The 16,830-nt window shown below is 36.0% G+C and overlaps 1 protein-coding gene across 3 annotated transcripts in view; it reads right to left on the bottom strand.

Annotated features, from left to right (window-relative positions):
* Positions 1 to 16,830, bottom strand: part of wdr37 (WD repeat domain 37) — a 46,222-nt gene that overhangs the window by 16,670 nt on the left and 12,722 nt on the right. For all 3 annotated transcript variants that reach the window (XM_089125568.1, XM_039667445.2, XM_089125569.1), the window contains 6 exons: positions 11,092 to 11,227; positions 9,354 to 9,425; positions 9,162 to 9,206; positions 7,362 to 7,438; positions 5,433 to 5,667; positions 5,205 to 5,346 (listed from right to left, as the gene is read on the bottom strand). In XM_089125568.1, coding sequence (XP_088981694.1) covers positions 5,205 to 5,346; positions 5,433 to 5,667; positions 7,362 to 7,438; positions 9,162 to 9,206; positions 9,354 to 9,425; positions 11,092 to 11,227 — 707 coding nt within the window. The remainder of the gene's footprint in view (positions 1 to 5,204; positions 5,347 to 5,432; positions 5,668 to 7,361; positions 7,439 to 9,161; positions 9,207 to 9,353; positions 9,426 to 11,091; positions 11,228 to 16,830) is intronic.

The raw sequence follows: 16,830 nt of genomic DNA, 5'->3' as shown, positions 1-16,830 counted from the left end.
GCACAATGACTAAGTGTGTATTTTTTATTTTAAATGTTTGCCAGCTCGCACAACTGTCTGTCAACATGCCTTGATGAGTATTGATTATTAATAATGTTATTATAATACTCCCAATCAACTACTGCGGAGGGTAAAGGTACTGTTATTTCACCCTTTTTAATTTCGTCGAGGTTGTGTTCCCACATCGTTTGGATCGCTATAACTTGAATGACTGTCAACTGTTGAATGAACGAGTGTCATGAATGTCAAATCGCGCTTTGTTTACTTCCAACCGGAAGTCGCGCCCACTTTTGACGCAAGGCCTCATGGGGCGTAGGAATCTGTGGATACACGTGAACACTTTGAATCCATTAACGCGTCAAGAGCGAAACTGACGTGTGTAAACAACAAAAGTTTGAAGCGAAATTTACGCGTGTAAACAAAAGTTTGAAGCGAAATTTACGCGTGTCAGAATCGAAATCCATTGGTGGCCATCTTTTTTTATGTTGATCGAGCATTCATCGAGAGAGTCACCGCTCTGCATTTACTCTGGAGAGCAGAACAGCGGCGTGGGGATCATCGTTTGCTGTATTTGTGTCCACCGGACATGAGTTTTTTGACGAGTTTCACGAACTTATGCACATGTATGTTGTTGGTTGTCTTTACATTATAATAATATTTAATATAATTTAGATATGGAATAAATAACATTCAATACAAAATGAACATCTCTCGTATATTGAAATAAAGTTTTAAGTGATGAAATTTGCTTTGTTGAGCATTAGAACCACACCAGGTATTTAGTCATATTACTAAATAATTTATTGAAGCATCCAGATCCTTCACCACGTGAGCAAGCAGCTAGGCTCCTGATTGGTTAACGGGGCGCGAATTGACGCCAAAGTTCAGATTTTTCAACTCGGGTGGCAGGCGCGAATTCGCGTCAAACGCGTGAATGCACAAATAGCACTAACTAAATCATTCGCGCGTAACACGCTTAACAGGCCAGTTGCTCAATTCGCGCCATTCACGCAAACTTGCCGCGCGAATGAGGCGTATTTGCGTCTGCCGCACTCTCCGCCTCATTCGCACCGCAGGATTTTTTTTTAAAAAAGCGTAACGCGTCTTACCATTGACTTAACATTTAAATCACTCTCGTCTGACGTGCTATGCGAGTCCGGTGTGAATCCCGGTGAAAATTGAAGCAAATCGACCCTAGCTCAATACCGCCTTGTGCTGAACTCACTCTACTCCCGTTTCCCATCACATATCTGATCGGAATGGCATTTATTTTCAATCAAAATTATCCAAATATAGTGGAAATGAAGTGTCTAACGTGTGCTTAATATTAAAGTGTTTATCGGTTAGAGTAGAACGGGCTTTATTGTCCCAACAAGGCTGCATCAATTGAATCATTTTGGTAACACTTTACAATAAGGTTCATTAGTTAACTACCTTAGTTAACATAAAGAATGAAAAATACTTTTTATTAAAAATACAGACATTTATCAATGTTAGTTAATATTAATTTCAACATTGTTAATTGTTAACATTAGTTAATGCACTGTGAACTAACACTTATAAAGAATACATATAATAATGTACACTATGTTATTATTTCATACCATTTAATGTACAACAACACTGGGGTGCAAATCGTATCTGCCACTATTTAGAAGTATTAATAGCATAATAATTACTACTTACCCTTATTGCAAAGAAAATACTGCGATTTTGACTTGTAAATATAATCTATCACTATTTTGACTTCGTGTTTTTACTGTAAATAGAGTCTAGTTGCTAGTTTCACCTAAGATCACTAAGGTTTTGTTTTGCTAAATGCTTTTTTTACATTTAAATAATTGTTCCTTTCATCTAATCTGTTTTTCCTTCACCATGTCCCCTTGGGAGCTCCTTAATTTCTACATTTCCAAACACCCTTAGTATAAAAAAAGCAAACAAAAACAAGAGAAAACACAATAAGAAAATCATGTACACTATCATGGATTGTAAAACACATTCAAACCTCCTTATTAGCAGCATGTATCCCAAAAAATAAGCTTTTTACAAGCTACGATAGTGTGTGTGTATTTTTAGGGGTTCAAGCTCGAAGTGCTGAAACCCTATTGTTATTGTTAATTTTCCCATGATGCAGCATTCTCCATGTAAAACTGATCAGGCAGAACGAACCGTAAGTCGTAGAGAGTTGAAACTTTGGGGGCTGGTAGTACTCACGATGCCTACAACGTCATCAAGGCCGGCCCCGATCGGCCTGAAGGGGGCGCTACTGCGGGCAAAAGTACGAACCGGCTCGTAACTCCTCAACCGTTGGCGTAGGCTCAAGTGTCTTACGTCGTTGGAATCCAGCCGGACAAGATGCACGCCGGATTGGCTCGTCACCCTGGGTACGTTTTCGGGTATTTCGCTTTTTTTTTTTTTTTTTTCAAAAACCTACTTTTGCGAACTAGTCTTTATAACAGTTTTGTCTAACACACTTAGAACTTTTTGGGTGTGCAAGGTGAATTGATTTATACATTTTTAGAAATAAAACGGCTGACTCGTATATTTGTAGGCTAGCTAGAATTTAATGTTTCTGGTGTTATTTGTGTAAAAAAATACTTTTCACACAATAAATATTGAAATGGTTTATTTTTCTTTTAGATCATTTCAGTATTTAAAAATGTATCAATTAATATTTCTATACATTTTCTTATTTTGAGAACAAAAAAAAAACTAAAAAAACTACAGAAATTCATGGATTCAAGGCATGGTAAAAAAAATAAAAAAATAAATATGAATTAGTTCTAATAGACTTATAAATATATATTTATTTAAGAGAGAATTTAAACAAAAACGTCACTCTGTAATATTATTATTAATTATTTAATAATGTAATATTGTACTGTATTGTAATACTATATTTAATATTGTAATATTGTATACTGTAATATTATTATTTAATTATTAAATATTATTATTAATTACTATAATATTAATTATTATCATGTAAAAAACACTTTATAAAGCAGTATTGTGAATACTATATTTAATATTGTAATATTGTATACTGTAATATTATTATTTAATTATTAAATATTATTATTAATTACTATAATATTAATTATTATCATGTAAAAATCACTTTATAAAGCAGTATTGTGAACAGTCACAGGTAAAGCGGTCCGGTTGTGTATTGTGCCTAACATCGACTATATTACCACTATAACATATTATCACTTGAATAACACCCTGAGAGAGATTAATGAGCTGAATGGATAGTGTACGGTCACAGACGATCCACGACGCTCTCCGTCAGAAAAGCCCGACAGTCAAACGCACACTCGGTGGCGAAGTGCGGCTCGGTCAGTGTGGACGAGAGTGACGGACAGTAATTGACTTTGCACGGAGGGGCTGACAGAGGCAAGCGTGCAGCAGTACGCTGGATAATCTCATTACGCTGATTGTCTATTTGAGAGCATTACGCTGGGATCTGACGGAATTATACATGTTGGGCTGAACATAATGAGCGGCGTGTAATCCCCGGTAATCAAAGACTGCAGCGCCGCCTCATTCCTGCCTTAACCAGCAGTAACCACCACACTACTGATTTAACACGCCACCAACACAGAGCAAAGGGACTGAACAGGAACGCTGGGAATAAAAATGATATAGAGCACGACAGCAAAGGGTTTGCTTTTACTTGCTTTTGAGGAAGTTGATGTGAATGAATTAAAGTGCATACTGAAGTGGTCCTGTAAATGCCGTACATGCACTGCCATCTTGTGGTCAGAGAGAAGGAACAAAACAACAGAGATGATATTTCATAAAATAGTTCAACTAATGCCTATGATGTGATCCATAAACCTTCATAAATTACATTTTAATGTCTAGAATTTGGCTTCTTTTCTTTTGTTTTGCAGGGAAGCCAATAAGACTCTACAGCATCCACATAGCAACACCCTAGCAACATGCTTATATCATAACAACTACTTTTGTGACTTTTTCTTCAGAATGAATTGACAATAAAAACTTAGAATATGTATATGTGTATGTGTGTATTGTTATTTCAGATTTAAAATGAACATTTTTTAATTCAAGTTTTCATTTTAATTTTAGTTTGTTTTAGTCATTTATGCATTTTTTATTATTATTTAAAAATATTTATATTTAGCATTAGTTTATTTGTATTCCACTTTAGAAATGTAAGTAACTCAACATAAACTTAGTTTATCTGAGTGATTTACATTTATATTTATTAAGTTTAAATTTTTAATCTAATATTTATATTTTACATCAGCTTTATTTTAATTAATAAAATGATTTTTAATAGTTTTAGTTAAAAATAACTAATATTTATCAGCCACAACTATTTCTTACTTATCTAATCAATAGAATTGTGGCAACAGATTACAAGCAATATTATTAATTAAATTTATCAAATTATTCCTTAAAAGTTAACCATGTAAAATCAGTAAAGTTTACAAAAAAAAATTAACAAAAATGTCTCACTAACAGACAGACATCAAAGATTAATTATATTGGCAACATTGAAGACACCTGATGTTAACAAGCAGAATCACGGAAGGAGAAAACCGTCATTTTAAAACAAACACCGATCACCATAATGGTGACTTAATGGTTTTTTTGGTTGTTGTTGTTGTAAGTTTTACTCATTTTAAATGTTTAACTTTTAAAGAATTAATTTGATTAATTATTACTCAATTCTAATTGGTTAAATTTAATTAATAATATTGCTTGTAATCTGTTGCCACAAATTTTTTATTAGATAAAGCATATTCATTTTTACAGTGTAGTCATGAAAACGTATTTTCTTGTCCTTATAACAAATCTATATTCAATACGAGTTATTTAGTCATGTCACTTTCAAAAATCACTTGAGCTACAGTCTCTCGCTATAAAATTAAGCAGGCACAAAACCGTCGAGACCTTTGAGTTGGTTCTTTATATTCTCTCTTTGGTGACACAACGTTAACATGTCTGAGTTATGACAACGAGGTCTTCGGCTTCCTAGAAAAATGTCAGATAGTAAAAATGACAGTAAGTGGCCGACAGTCCCTGATCCTGTCTTTAGAAGAGCTTTCTTCATAATAATGATTTCACTTTTACTCTCATTTGGCGCTTGGCAAGTGTTAAGTTTGTACCCTGTGTGTAGACAGTCAAACGCCAACGTGTAAGAATGTAAGAAGAGAGATCATGTGACTTACTCGGTGTGGCCTTGGAAGACGTTCACAGAGTGGATGGAGGGATCTCTGAAGTCCCACAGGCGGAAGGTGGTGTCCCTGGATGATGTCACCACCAGGCGTTGGGTGGGATGAGTACAGCAGTGGGTCAACTCTTGGTCGTGACCTGCAAACACACACACGCATGTGTAAAAAAGAGGTGTTTGGCCTTAAAACCCTGGCAAAGGAAACCACAAGAGCAGTGACGTTCACCTGTGAGGGTGTGCACCAGCTCAGAGGTTTCTACGTCGTAGAGGTTAGCGGCTCTATCCCAGGAGGCCGTGACCACCTGCTTCCCTCCCACCAGCCAATCCGCTGCGATCACCACCCCCTGGTGGCTCTTCAAGGTCGTCGTTGCGACGCGGATAGTGGGACATTCGTTGGGCCCTTCTGCCTCCCCGTCAGCCTCGTCTTTATCAGAGAAGTCCACGTCATCGTCCAGCGAGGCCTAATTCAGAGATGTTAAAGAAAAGAATGGATTTAAAACTAATTCAGACTTTGAGCAGTAAATAAATACAATAAAACGTGATTGCAGCCATAATTACTGAACATTTTAAAGATACAGTACACGTTGCAACTTCTGGCGGTTAAAAACCTAAACCTGCATGCGTTTTGCCTGCAACCTGTCTATCTGACTGTCTATCTGTCTGTCTGACTGTCTATCTGTCTGTCTGACTGTCTATCTGTCTGTCTATATATCTGTCTGACTGTCTATCTGACTGACTGTCTATCTGTCCGTCTGTCTATCTGTCTGACTGTCTATCTATCTGTCTATCTATCTGTCTGACTGTCTATCTGACTAACTGTCTATCTGACTGTCTATCTGACTGTCTGTCTGTCTGACTGTCTGTCTATCTGTCTGACTGTCTATCTATCTGACTGTCTGTCTGACTGTCTGTCTGACTGTCTGTCTGACTGTCTATCTATCTGTCTATCTGTCTGACTGTCTGTCTGACTGTCTATCTATCTGTCTGTCTATCTGTCTGTCCGTCTGACTGCCCGACTGTCTATCTGTCTGTCTATCTGTCTGACTGTCTGTCTGACTGTCTATCTGACTGACTGTCTATCTGACTGTCTATCTATCTGTCTATCTGTCTGACTGTCTATTTGTCTGACTGTCTATCTGACTAACTGTCTATCTGACTGTCTGTCTATCTGTCTGACTGTCTATCTATCTCTATCTGTCTATCTGACTGTCTGTCTGTCTGTCTGACTGTCTGTCTGACTGTCTGTCTGACTGCCCGACTGTCTATCTGTCTGTCTATCTGTCTGACTGTCTATCTGTCTGTCTATCTGACTGACTGTCTATCTGACTGTCTATCTATCTGTCTATCTGTCTGACTGTCTATTTGACTGACTGCCTGTCTGTCTATCTGACTGTCTTTCTGTCTTACTATCTATCTATCTGACTGTCTGTCTTACTGTCTATCTATCTGACTGTCTATCTGCCTATCTATCTGTCTATCTGTTTGTTTGTCTGTCTGTCTATCTGTTTGTTTGTCTGTCTGTCTATCTGTCTGTCTGACTGTCTGTCTGTCTGACTGACTGCCTGTCTGTCTATCTGTCTGACTGTCTGTCTATCTGTCTGTCTGACTGTCTGTCTGTCTATCTGACTGTCTATCTGACTGTCTGTCTGTCTATCTATCTGACTGTCTGTCTGTCTGTCTATCTGTCTGACTGTCTGTCTGTCTATCTGACTGTCTATCTGACTGACTGTCTGTCTGTCTATCTGTCTGACTGTCAGATAGACAGACAGACATGGTTTGGAAGATTAATTTTATGCACTCTCTTATTAATAACACTTATTTTTTCATCAAAAAACGATAGATAACGTAGATTTAAGTACACAAAACTAATAAATAAAGGATGGAACAGCATTCATTAGCTATTGTACTCCCTAATTGTGGCATATTTCCAAGTAAAACAGAATATTTAGGTTTCAGAGGTGGAGCGAGTTATTATTTTTTCCTTGAAATATTAAGTTTTTTTGTCTTTCGAATACCATGCTAGTGCACGAATAAATGGTGCACAAAAATTGCAGATAAACTATTTTACGGCACTTGGATGAAAACCACAGCTCTAGAGGGGCATTATTACGTAAAAAGGAGGCAGAATTCTGACGCTGTGTGTTTTAACACTCACGCTGATGTCTGCTGGGGGCTGGGGAAGTGGCAGCTGTACCATGTAACGCCAGATGTGAGCCGTCTGGTCCCCGGACGCTGTCAGGAAACACAGACAAAGCAAATACAGATGGAACATCAAATTACAAAAAGGACAGTCATCTATCACATCATATTTAAAAGCATCTGACATGTGTGTGGAGAGAACAATATCTTAGTCTTATGGAAATATAAATATTAAAAAAGGCAACATAGCCGTCAGTCACATGATAAATGAATGGTTGGATTCCCGCTTAGCCTGCGAGAGATTTAAATCCCGGCGAGACCCCATATGAAAATAAAATGATGATTTGCATGCACAGGGTAAGATTTGTGGAAGTGTACATAAGATTGTAGCATAAATAAAATATATGCTTTGTAAAGAAGCAAATCACGTTTCAAGTCAGAGAAAAAAGTTATTTCCAGCATTTTACTGTTATTCAGGTGTAATTCAAGTATTGTGAAACTCAAGCTTCATGTTAACGCAAAAATAAGGTCTCACAGGTTAACACCATAAGTTAATAAATTAACATGAACTAACAATGCGCAATACATTCTTACAACATTTATTAACCTTTATTAATGTTAGTTAATAAAAATGTTCATGTTCACCTCAGTGAATTATCTAATGTTAACAAAAATGTAATAGTAAATGCTAAGATTAAGATTAACAAATGCTGTAAAGTACCGTTCTTTGTTAACTAATGAAACCTTATTTTAAAATTTTACCAAATTTAATGACTTGTTTTATCCCCTGGTAAAGTCATTCCTGTTATAGAGGGTATGCGCGTGACGTCACCGTCGGCCGGAGTGCCTGCAGTTCCTCACAGTGAGTGGCAAAAAGACTGAGCGGCTGTATTTGTTTTCGGCGTGAATGCCACGAAAAACAAACACAACACATATAAAGTGGGAAAGAGCTTTGCGATTGACTGTAAAACTGGATTTGACAAAAAATCGGAGGTATATTTTTACAGACTGCTATAGAAAGAGGAGCAAATGGATCACTGCAATTCACAGAAACAACTGGACTTGATTTGCAGCTATCATTTTGTGTCAATATGCTGAATTTAGCTTTAAAACCATATCCATATATTTTGTATTGTTATATATATATTAACAACTCATCAATTCAATATTTATCATTGCATATTCTGCATTATTGGATGTTTTTTTAATAAACACTGACCAAAAAAAAAAAAAACTATAAAGTTTTAGGGCAGGACGATGATGATATATATATATATATATATATATATATACATATAGGCTATATATAACATTGTTTTAAGTGATCACCTGGATTTAGATCTACCTATATTAAAGCATTCACAGGCAAATTTGCTTTATGTTTAGGTCTATATTGCTTTTATTACCCCGGTGTCGAAATCAGGCAAACATAAATGTCAAGCAACACGATTCCTGGCATGCCAATATCCATGGATCACTGGATCTTTAGTAAGTTGTAAGGAACACTATATTGAGTCCAACATTTAGCTTAAATTGATAAAATTGTTCGTTTTAGTTGCATTTTTCCCTATTAAATCCAGTCATGCAGCAGATCTTTTGCCACTCAGTCAGGCTGAGGGGGTTGTTCTGGTGGGAAAGTGATGTCAATGCATTCCCTCTATTCTTGATGGTGTTGTATTGTATAGTGGTTGATAGTGTAATTTTTATTACAATATAAAATATAAAACTTGAAAAAAAAATTTTTTTTTTTTACTTTTCATTAAAGAAAGAGAGAAAAGAAACGAAAGAGCAGATGTTCGAATGTGTTGATGTGTACCTGTAAGTGCCATCTGCTCTGTGGGGTGAAACTTAATGGAGTTGACTGCAAGAAAAACAATGACAACAAACATTCATTAGACTCTATAAAACATAGTTAACACTAACCACACCCACAGCATATAAAATCTTAAGACACTAAGCTCCAAACAAAGGATCACAAAATCATCACTTTCCATCAAGAGTTTCATACCTGATCCAGCGTGGCCGGCATATTTCAACAGGCACTTCCCCGTCTCAATACTCCACAGCATCGAACAGTGATCTGAAGAATAATGAAAGACAGAATGGTTTCTGAAGCATCATGTGGCACTGAAGATTAAAATTGAATAAGAGACTGTTTCATAATATGACTGTTTTAACTGTAATTTTGAAAAAAATATTGAAAAAAAAATCTTAGAGACCAAAAACTCCGGCACAAAATGAACCTTTGGTCTAAAAAACATCAGTACCTAGTCAGCCGTTCTCTGAGATTTGTTTATGATAATCGAATGTAAAGAGTTTTATCTCTAAAAACTGTTTAGCGTATAACGCATCTTTGGAAAAAAAGTCTTGATAAGTCGAACCACAACGACGTGCCGAGTGAGCTGAACTGTATGAACAGCGCTCGTGGTTCGACTTGTCGAGACTGTTTTCTCCTGCCTGTATACGCGAAGTGAACTGTCTTTATAAAATATCTTCTTATTAAACGGCCTGTACACTTACAAAGTTCTCAATGCTTCGTTTTGCATGTATGGACCCTCATTATGTTACTGTGTTCGTGTGGGGTTATTTTGAGCCTTGTTAGTGGTATAAAATAGCTATTTCTTTTTACTTATATGCGCCCATATACTAGCATTATACGCTAAACAGTTTTTAGAGATAAAACTCTTTACATTCGATTACCATGAAAACAAATCTCAGAGAACGGTCGACTAGGTGCCAATGTGTAATTAGACCAAAGGTTCATTTTGCGCCGGAGTTCTCCTTTAAGTTGTATTGTATCATCCATTTTATTTCGCATGAGGCCTGCAATTCAACAAACTATTACCAGAATTTGGGGCACGTCTAAATACAATTTAAAACTTGCAAATTTATCAGCAATAAACAAACTAATAGAAAACAAAACAGAATAAGTTACAAGGATCAGACTTTTGCTTAAAATAATCCGTCATTTAGTCGGGGCTATCAAGATTGAATGGTAATTTACAGTTACTGACAGACTAGAGAGTTTTTTTGTTTTGTTTTGTTTTTTTACAAAGTTTTTATTTGTTTTTGGGCTCTAGTTAGTAGAATATATGTAAAGTTGTTAAATGTTCAACTTTTCCGAAATTCTCCATTGTTTCCGTCTCTATGAAGCCCCTCCTTTTGAAAACCACACTGTGCTCTGATTGGTCGACTGCACCAGTGTTTTGTGATTGGTCAAGCGCTTTGAGCGTGTTTGACAAATGCCCCGCCCCTTCCCAGAACTGTGAGTTTCAACACACTACTAACTAACTCAACCAGGCCTCGCTTCTTCATTTTGTGCATGTCTTGGTCAGGAATTATTTAAATCAGGAATATTGAAAACTCAAGACTACAATAGAGGGAGGCGTTTCAGACTTTTCATGCTCAAACAGCAACATTTCACACTAAAGAAAGGTGAATATGTAAAACAGGATGAAAGGACACATTCAACTTGGCTAACAGGGATGAATACTTAAGCTTGATTAATGCATTCATGACATAACTTTGTATTATGTTTTTAGTAATTAAAATAGCAATAGAATTAAGTATAATTAGATGAAAAAAATATATCATGCCATTTGTATTACAAAGTTATTTTTCCACTGTTCACAAATATCCCTGATTGTTATTCAATCTAGAAAGGACAAGGGAAACAGAAGTGTTACCTGAATTAACAAAATGTAAATTATTAGAAATAATAAGAAGTGTGGTTGTGACAGATTTACCTGCCGAAGCTGTGCCTAAAACCAGCGGTTGAACCCGAGTCACGGCCAGGTCCCATATCCCATCCCGGTGTCCCACATACTCCTTAACCAGCTGACAAACTGCACGAGATGTGGTGGCCTTGAAACTGGACACAATCTGAGGGACGGAGAGGATAGTGAGCATTTGATCAAAAGTTCTCACACACACACACACACGGATCTAACTACAGGGCAACAGTAAGCAGCGCAGAAGCATGGGATATACTCAAACCATACATCACTATAACATCTCTACACGTATAACACACGTCATGTGGTTACAGCTGGATTGTGTGAACACACTGCATTCAGTCATACAGTCTCTCACACAAGATCAAGGTCTATGAAAGGAGAGCGTAGTCAATACTTCTGAAATGGGAAAGTTCAAATTAAAACACCCAAACAAACACAAAATAACAGCCGTCAATACAGTTAAAATATATAAAAGCTTAACAAACAAACTAAATTAATTAAAAAAAAAAAAAACAACAAACGAATGAGAAAAACGTTCGTAAATTTGGAAAATTATACATGTAAATATATGGATCATATCTGAAAAGGAAAGAAGCTGAGCTAAAGTTGCTATATATATATATATATATATATATATAATACAAATGGCAGTAAATGACACATTTACACAACTATTTTATACAATACTTAAAATTCACTCAAAAAGATCTTCAATAACAGAAAATGTGGTACAATCGCTGTAACACACAACCTTTCCCGGTGAACTACTTTAATCCACTGATGTGTTTTAAAACTTTAAAAAAAAAAGGGCCCAAATATTGTCCGGATTGAACTAACTGGCCTGGATGATTCACTACCGTTCAAAAGTTTGGGTTCTGCAAGATAGCGTGAGATGATTTTATCAGGTTGATATGATGCTCGCCAGCATTTTTTGATGAAAAACACAGTAAACAGTAATATTCTAAAACATTACAATTTTAAATACTGCTTTCTAGTTTAATATTTAATGTGTATGTAATTAAGTGTCACATGATCCCTCAGAAATCAATCTAATATGTGGTGCTAAAAAAGGCCTTATTATCAATGTTGAAAACCAATTTTTGGGGGACACCATGATACATTTTCAAGTTAATAAAAGCATTTATTTGAAACATTACAACAGACCTTTACTGTCACTTTTCAATTTATTTAAAGGTAAGGTAGGTAGTTTCAGAAAGGCAAGCAACAGCAATCTAGACGTCTGTCTACAACTCTTCATATCCACACCGAACGCGCTGATGACGTGTGATGGCCACGTCTATTGTTGATTGCTCTCAGGATGTGAAGAGCTTCAACCAGTATAAATATATATTTATTTTTTAAAAGAAAAGAAAAAAAAAAAAACCTTACTGACCCCAAACTTTTGAATGGTAGTGTGTATCATATCACTAGTTAAAATTTTGCAGATCATTTGGTATTTAGATATTTTAAAAGGATTTATAACTGACTTAGATTTATAAAATTGCCCCTTCTGAAAAACATCAAAATAAACTGTAACAAACAAACTAAAACAACTGTAAATTGTAAAATATTGTATATCTGTAACTAATCTCATAAGTAAAAAGTAATCTTTACTTGCTACCTACAGTGATGACACAAGTTAGTTTCACATATATTAAATAAAAATGCTGTAATATTTAGGGATGCATGATATATCAGTGACCATTTCATGACACTATCGTTTTTTTTTTTTTTTTAGTTTTTTTTTTATAATGTTCAATTCAATCAATTTTATTGAATTCACAATATTGTTTCAAAGCAGCTTTAAGTTTCAGAAATGTACATAGAAAAAAAAAAACTAAAGTGAAGCATTTCAAATTCTAAAATTTTAATTGTAATTAAACTTACATTTAATCAATTTTCTTTTTTCAACAATAATATGATCCAAGATAAACAGCTCAGATTATAATACAGGCCAGCAATCATAACAGTTGGTATCGGCCAACATTTCTATATCAGTGCATCCCTAATAGTGTTTATAAAAGGCAATGTTCAGAATAAAGAAGTATTGAGGTACATTGTCCTAGCTTTAACAAATGTTTTGGCATCACAGGAAGCAAATGACTTCTATGGCCCTGTTTACACCAGGTATTGAGATGCGTTTCGGTCGTTCGGATCACAAGTGGACGACGCTAAATACAAGTGCAAACGGGGTCTAAAACGTTTTGAGCTTGTCCACTTTTCGACCACTTCCAGAGGTAGTCGAAAACACACTCGACCGGATTGCTTTTATAGTGTAAATGTGGTTGAATGTGTTCGAACCGCCACAAAAGAGCATTAACTCTCCGTCTACTGACTTAATGTATAAGCCATAGACCCTCCCCTTGAAGACTTCAGGACAGAAGAGGTTGAAAGTGGACAAAAGAGACGGATTAAAACACCAGGTGTAAACGGGTAAGTGTCTCCCTCATCTACTTGTGAACCGATCGACCACAACGCTTCTTAATACCAGGTATAAACAGGGCCTATAAAGCAATGGACTAAGGAAAGTATGCAAGCATGTCAATATGCAGCCTAACTACTAATAAGCTCGAAATTTCACTGAAGGTAAGAGCAAACACGGCAAGCACAATGAGCCCTCATCTCAGAAAGGTGAAAATGCTCTTTAATATTAGAAAACAATATTTTATAGTAACTGACCAAGCTCCTCATATTCAAAGGCAATCTTGAAGTTATGAATTCTCATGTACGATATACTTAAAGGAGTAGTTCACTTTTGCTGATAATTTACTCACCCCCATGTCTTCCAAGATGTCCATGTCTTTCGTCAGTCGAAAAGAAATTAAGGTTTTTGATGAAAACATTCCAGGATTTTTCTCCATATAATGGACTTCAATGGGAACCAGACGGTTCAAGGTCCAAATGAGAGTTTCAGTGCAGCTTCAAAGGTCTTTAAACGACACCAGACGATGAATAAGGGTCTTATCAAGCGAAATGATCAGTCACTTCAAAAATAAATAAAAAAGTTTAACTTTTATAAGCAACAAAACATTCGTGACTCTCCTGTTTGAACTCGTTCATCAAAATGAACAAATCTTTTTTCGAGTCATTTCGTTCATTGAATGAGTTTGAACAGGGGAGTCATGAATGCTCATCACAGACAGAGCAAGGCGAGCATTTGTGCTTATAAAAGGCAAGGCAAGGCAAGTTTATTTATATAGCACATTTCATACACAGTGGCAATTCAAAGTGCTTTACATGGAAGAAATTAAAGAAGTCAGAATAATTAAAACAGTTTAGAATAAAAAAAATAAAAATAAATAAAATACAGTTTAAAACTTAAACTTTTTTATTTATTTTTTAAAATCACCAATCGTTCCGCTAGATAAGACCCTTATTTGTCGTCTGTTGTCGTTTAAAGCCCTTTGAAGCTGCACTGAAACTGCCATTTGGACCTTGAACTGTTTGGTTCCCATTGAAGTCCATTATATGGAGAAAAATCCTGTAACGTTTTCATCAAAAACCAAAAAGGCGCGTTTGTAACGTCACATAATACGTAATTACGCTCAAAAGGTCACGGGCGACGTAGCCGTAAGTACAGAGTCAGTGTTTACAAGTTGAACGCATAGGTTGAACGTGCAAACTAACTCAAACGCCGTTTACAAAAAAAGGAATTAAAAGGTAAAACAACGTAATTACGTATTACGTGACATTACAAACGCGCCTCAGAGAATATAGAAAGGCTAGCATTTGTCCTTAGAAAAGTTACATTTTTGGAATAAGTTTTGAAATAACCGATCGTGTCGCATGATAAGACCCTTATTCGTCGTCTGGTGTCGTTTAAAGACATTTGAAGCTGCATCTGTAACTGTTATTAACTGTCTTTTCGAACTTGGACCGTCTGGTTCCCATGTAAGTCCATTATATGGAGAAAAATCCTGGAATGTTTTCATCAAAAACCTTAATTTCTTTTCGACTGAAGAAAGAAAGACATGGACATCTTGGATGACATGGGGGTGAGTAAATTATCAGCAAAAGTTTTTTTCAAAAGTGAACTAATCCTTTAATGACTCGTAAATGTAAGTACACATTGATGGCCTAAGACACGAAACGAGCGGTTTGTGTGAGAAAACGAACAATATTTATATCGTTTTTACCTCTTGTAACCACATTGATCTGAGGGCGCGGGTGCTTTGTGGCTGTGGTTACATAAGGTAAAAACAATATAAATACTGTTCGTTTTCTCACACAAACCACTCGTTTCGTGTCTTAGGCCATCAATGTGTACTTACATTTATGAGCCATTAAATCATGTTTAATTTGGACATGCTCTTTGAGGTGGTGACCATAGACCTCCATTATATGACTCACAGACAAGAACGGTTTGACCTAAAAATATCAAAATTGAAAATACTGCGGAAACAAAGACACCTACATCTTGGATGCCCTTGAGGTAAGCTAAAACATCCCAAAATTTTATTTCAAAATGAACTATCACTTTAACATTTTCAATCCTTTTTATGGTGTTACAAAAGCAGAACACATAAAATTCACTATGTACAGCCTGAACACAAGAGAGCATTTTCAACACTGACTAAACAAGAAACATCAGCTAATGTTCCCTGTAACGGGGGAAAGAGCTGTTGGTGTTTTCTCTTCTGCCGTGTCTAGTGTTTCTGAAGAGAAGGGTTTGTATGAGGGATACCACATTACAGAACTACTCAGCAGGGGGATCAACTTTCTAATATTATAAAGTCTGAATTTAATTACAGAGTTAAAGACATTTTTGCTGCCAGTTTGTTAGAACAAAAAGGTAAAAAATAAAAAAAAGAATAAAAAAAGAAAAAAATCTCTGTTAGATTTAGCCAGCGGTCATGGTTCTCTGCCAGCCAGCACATCTGGCCCAGGACACCATTAAGATATTTAGCCATGGCAAAAATTATTTTTGGCTTGTACGCAAAATTAGTACGAAACATTTCTGATGCGCTTTTTTCATCATGAACCAATTCAAGATTTCGATTTGCTCTGGCCAAATGCTTGAATGGGGTAAGATTTGCTGGCAGTTAAGAACATCAACGTCAATCAAAGGTTTCCAAGCCATCTGTAAGCGAAATTTTTGATACTCAAGAAATATTTTGATATTTACAAGACATTGTCTTAACGTGTCGTATAATGCTGAATTAGCGTTAGCCAGATAAGCACAGGTCGATGGCTTGTTGTTATTGGGTTGTGACCCCCAACTGTTGGATAGTTCATGCATTTTGGCACACTGAGGAATTAATTACCCATGAGTCTCCACCCCATAACTCCCAGTTTCCTACATTGAAGTTGCGAGGTCCACCTACTTTCCCCGGGAAAGAATTTGAGCGCTACATCAGTGAAACCGAGAGAAAAGAACAATTGTAATCTGAGGATCAAAACGTTAAAAAGATGATTTTTAAATTTTAAACTCTATATTCAAGAGTCTACAGGTAAACAAGGTGCTTGGATCCAATAATGGACCCATGCAGAAAGTTGAGAGAAAACATAACATTTGATAGCATGAGCTTTCTAAATGCCTAACCGCCTTTTATTTCCAACAGCCGTTTGGGTAAGAACACAAAACATTAGTGGTGTAAACATTTAAAATTGTAACTACACAGCAAAAAATTAAATAGAAAAATGAGCAAATAAGCTGAGAAGCAAAATACTAGTTAATATTGCGTGAGTGAATTATGATTTGGTTTTAAAATGTGTGACGAAACATGAAAACAAAACATTTCTAGTCCA

This window comes from Pimephales promelas, chromosome 22, assembly GCF_988280905.1.
Source record: "Pimephales promelas chromosome 22, fPimPro1.hap1.1, whole genome shotgun sequence".
Lineage (NCBI taxonomy): Eukaryota > Metazoa > Chordata > Actinopteri > Cypriniformes > Leuciscidae > Pimephales > Pimephales promelas.
This window is presented reverse-complemented; position numbering and strand designations above follow the sequence as displayed.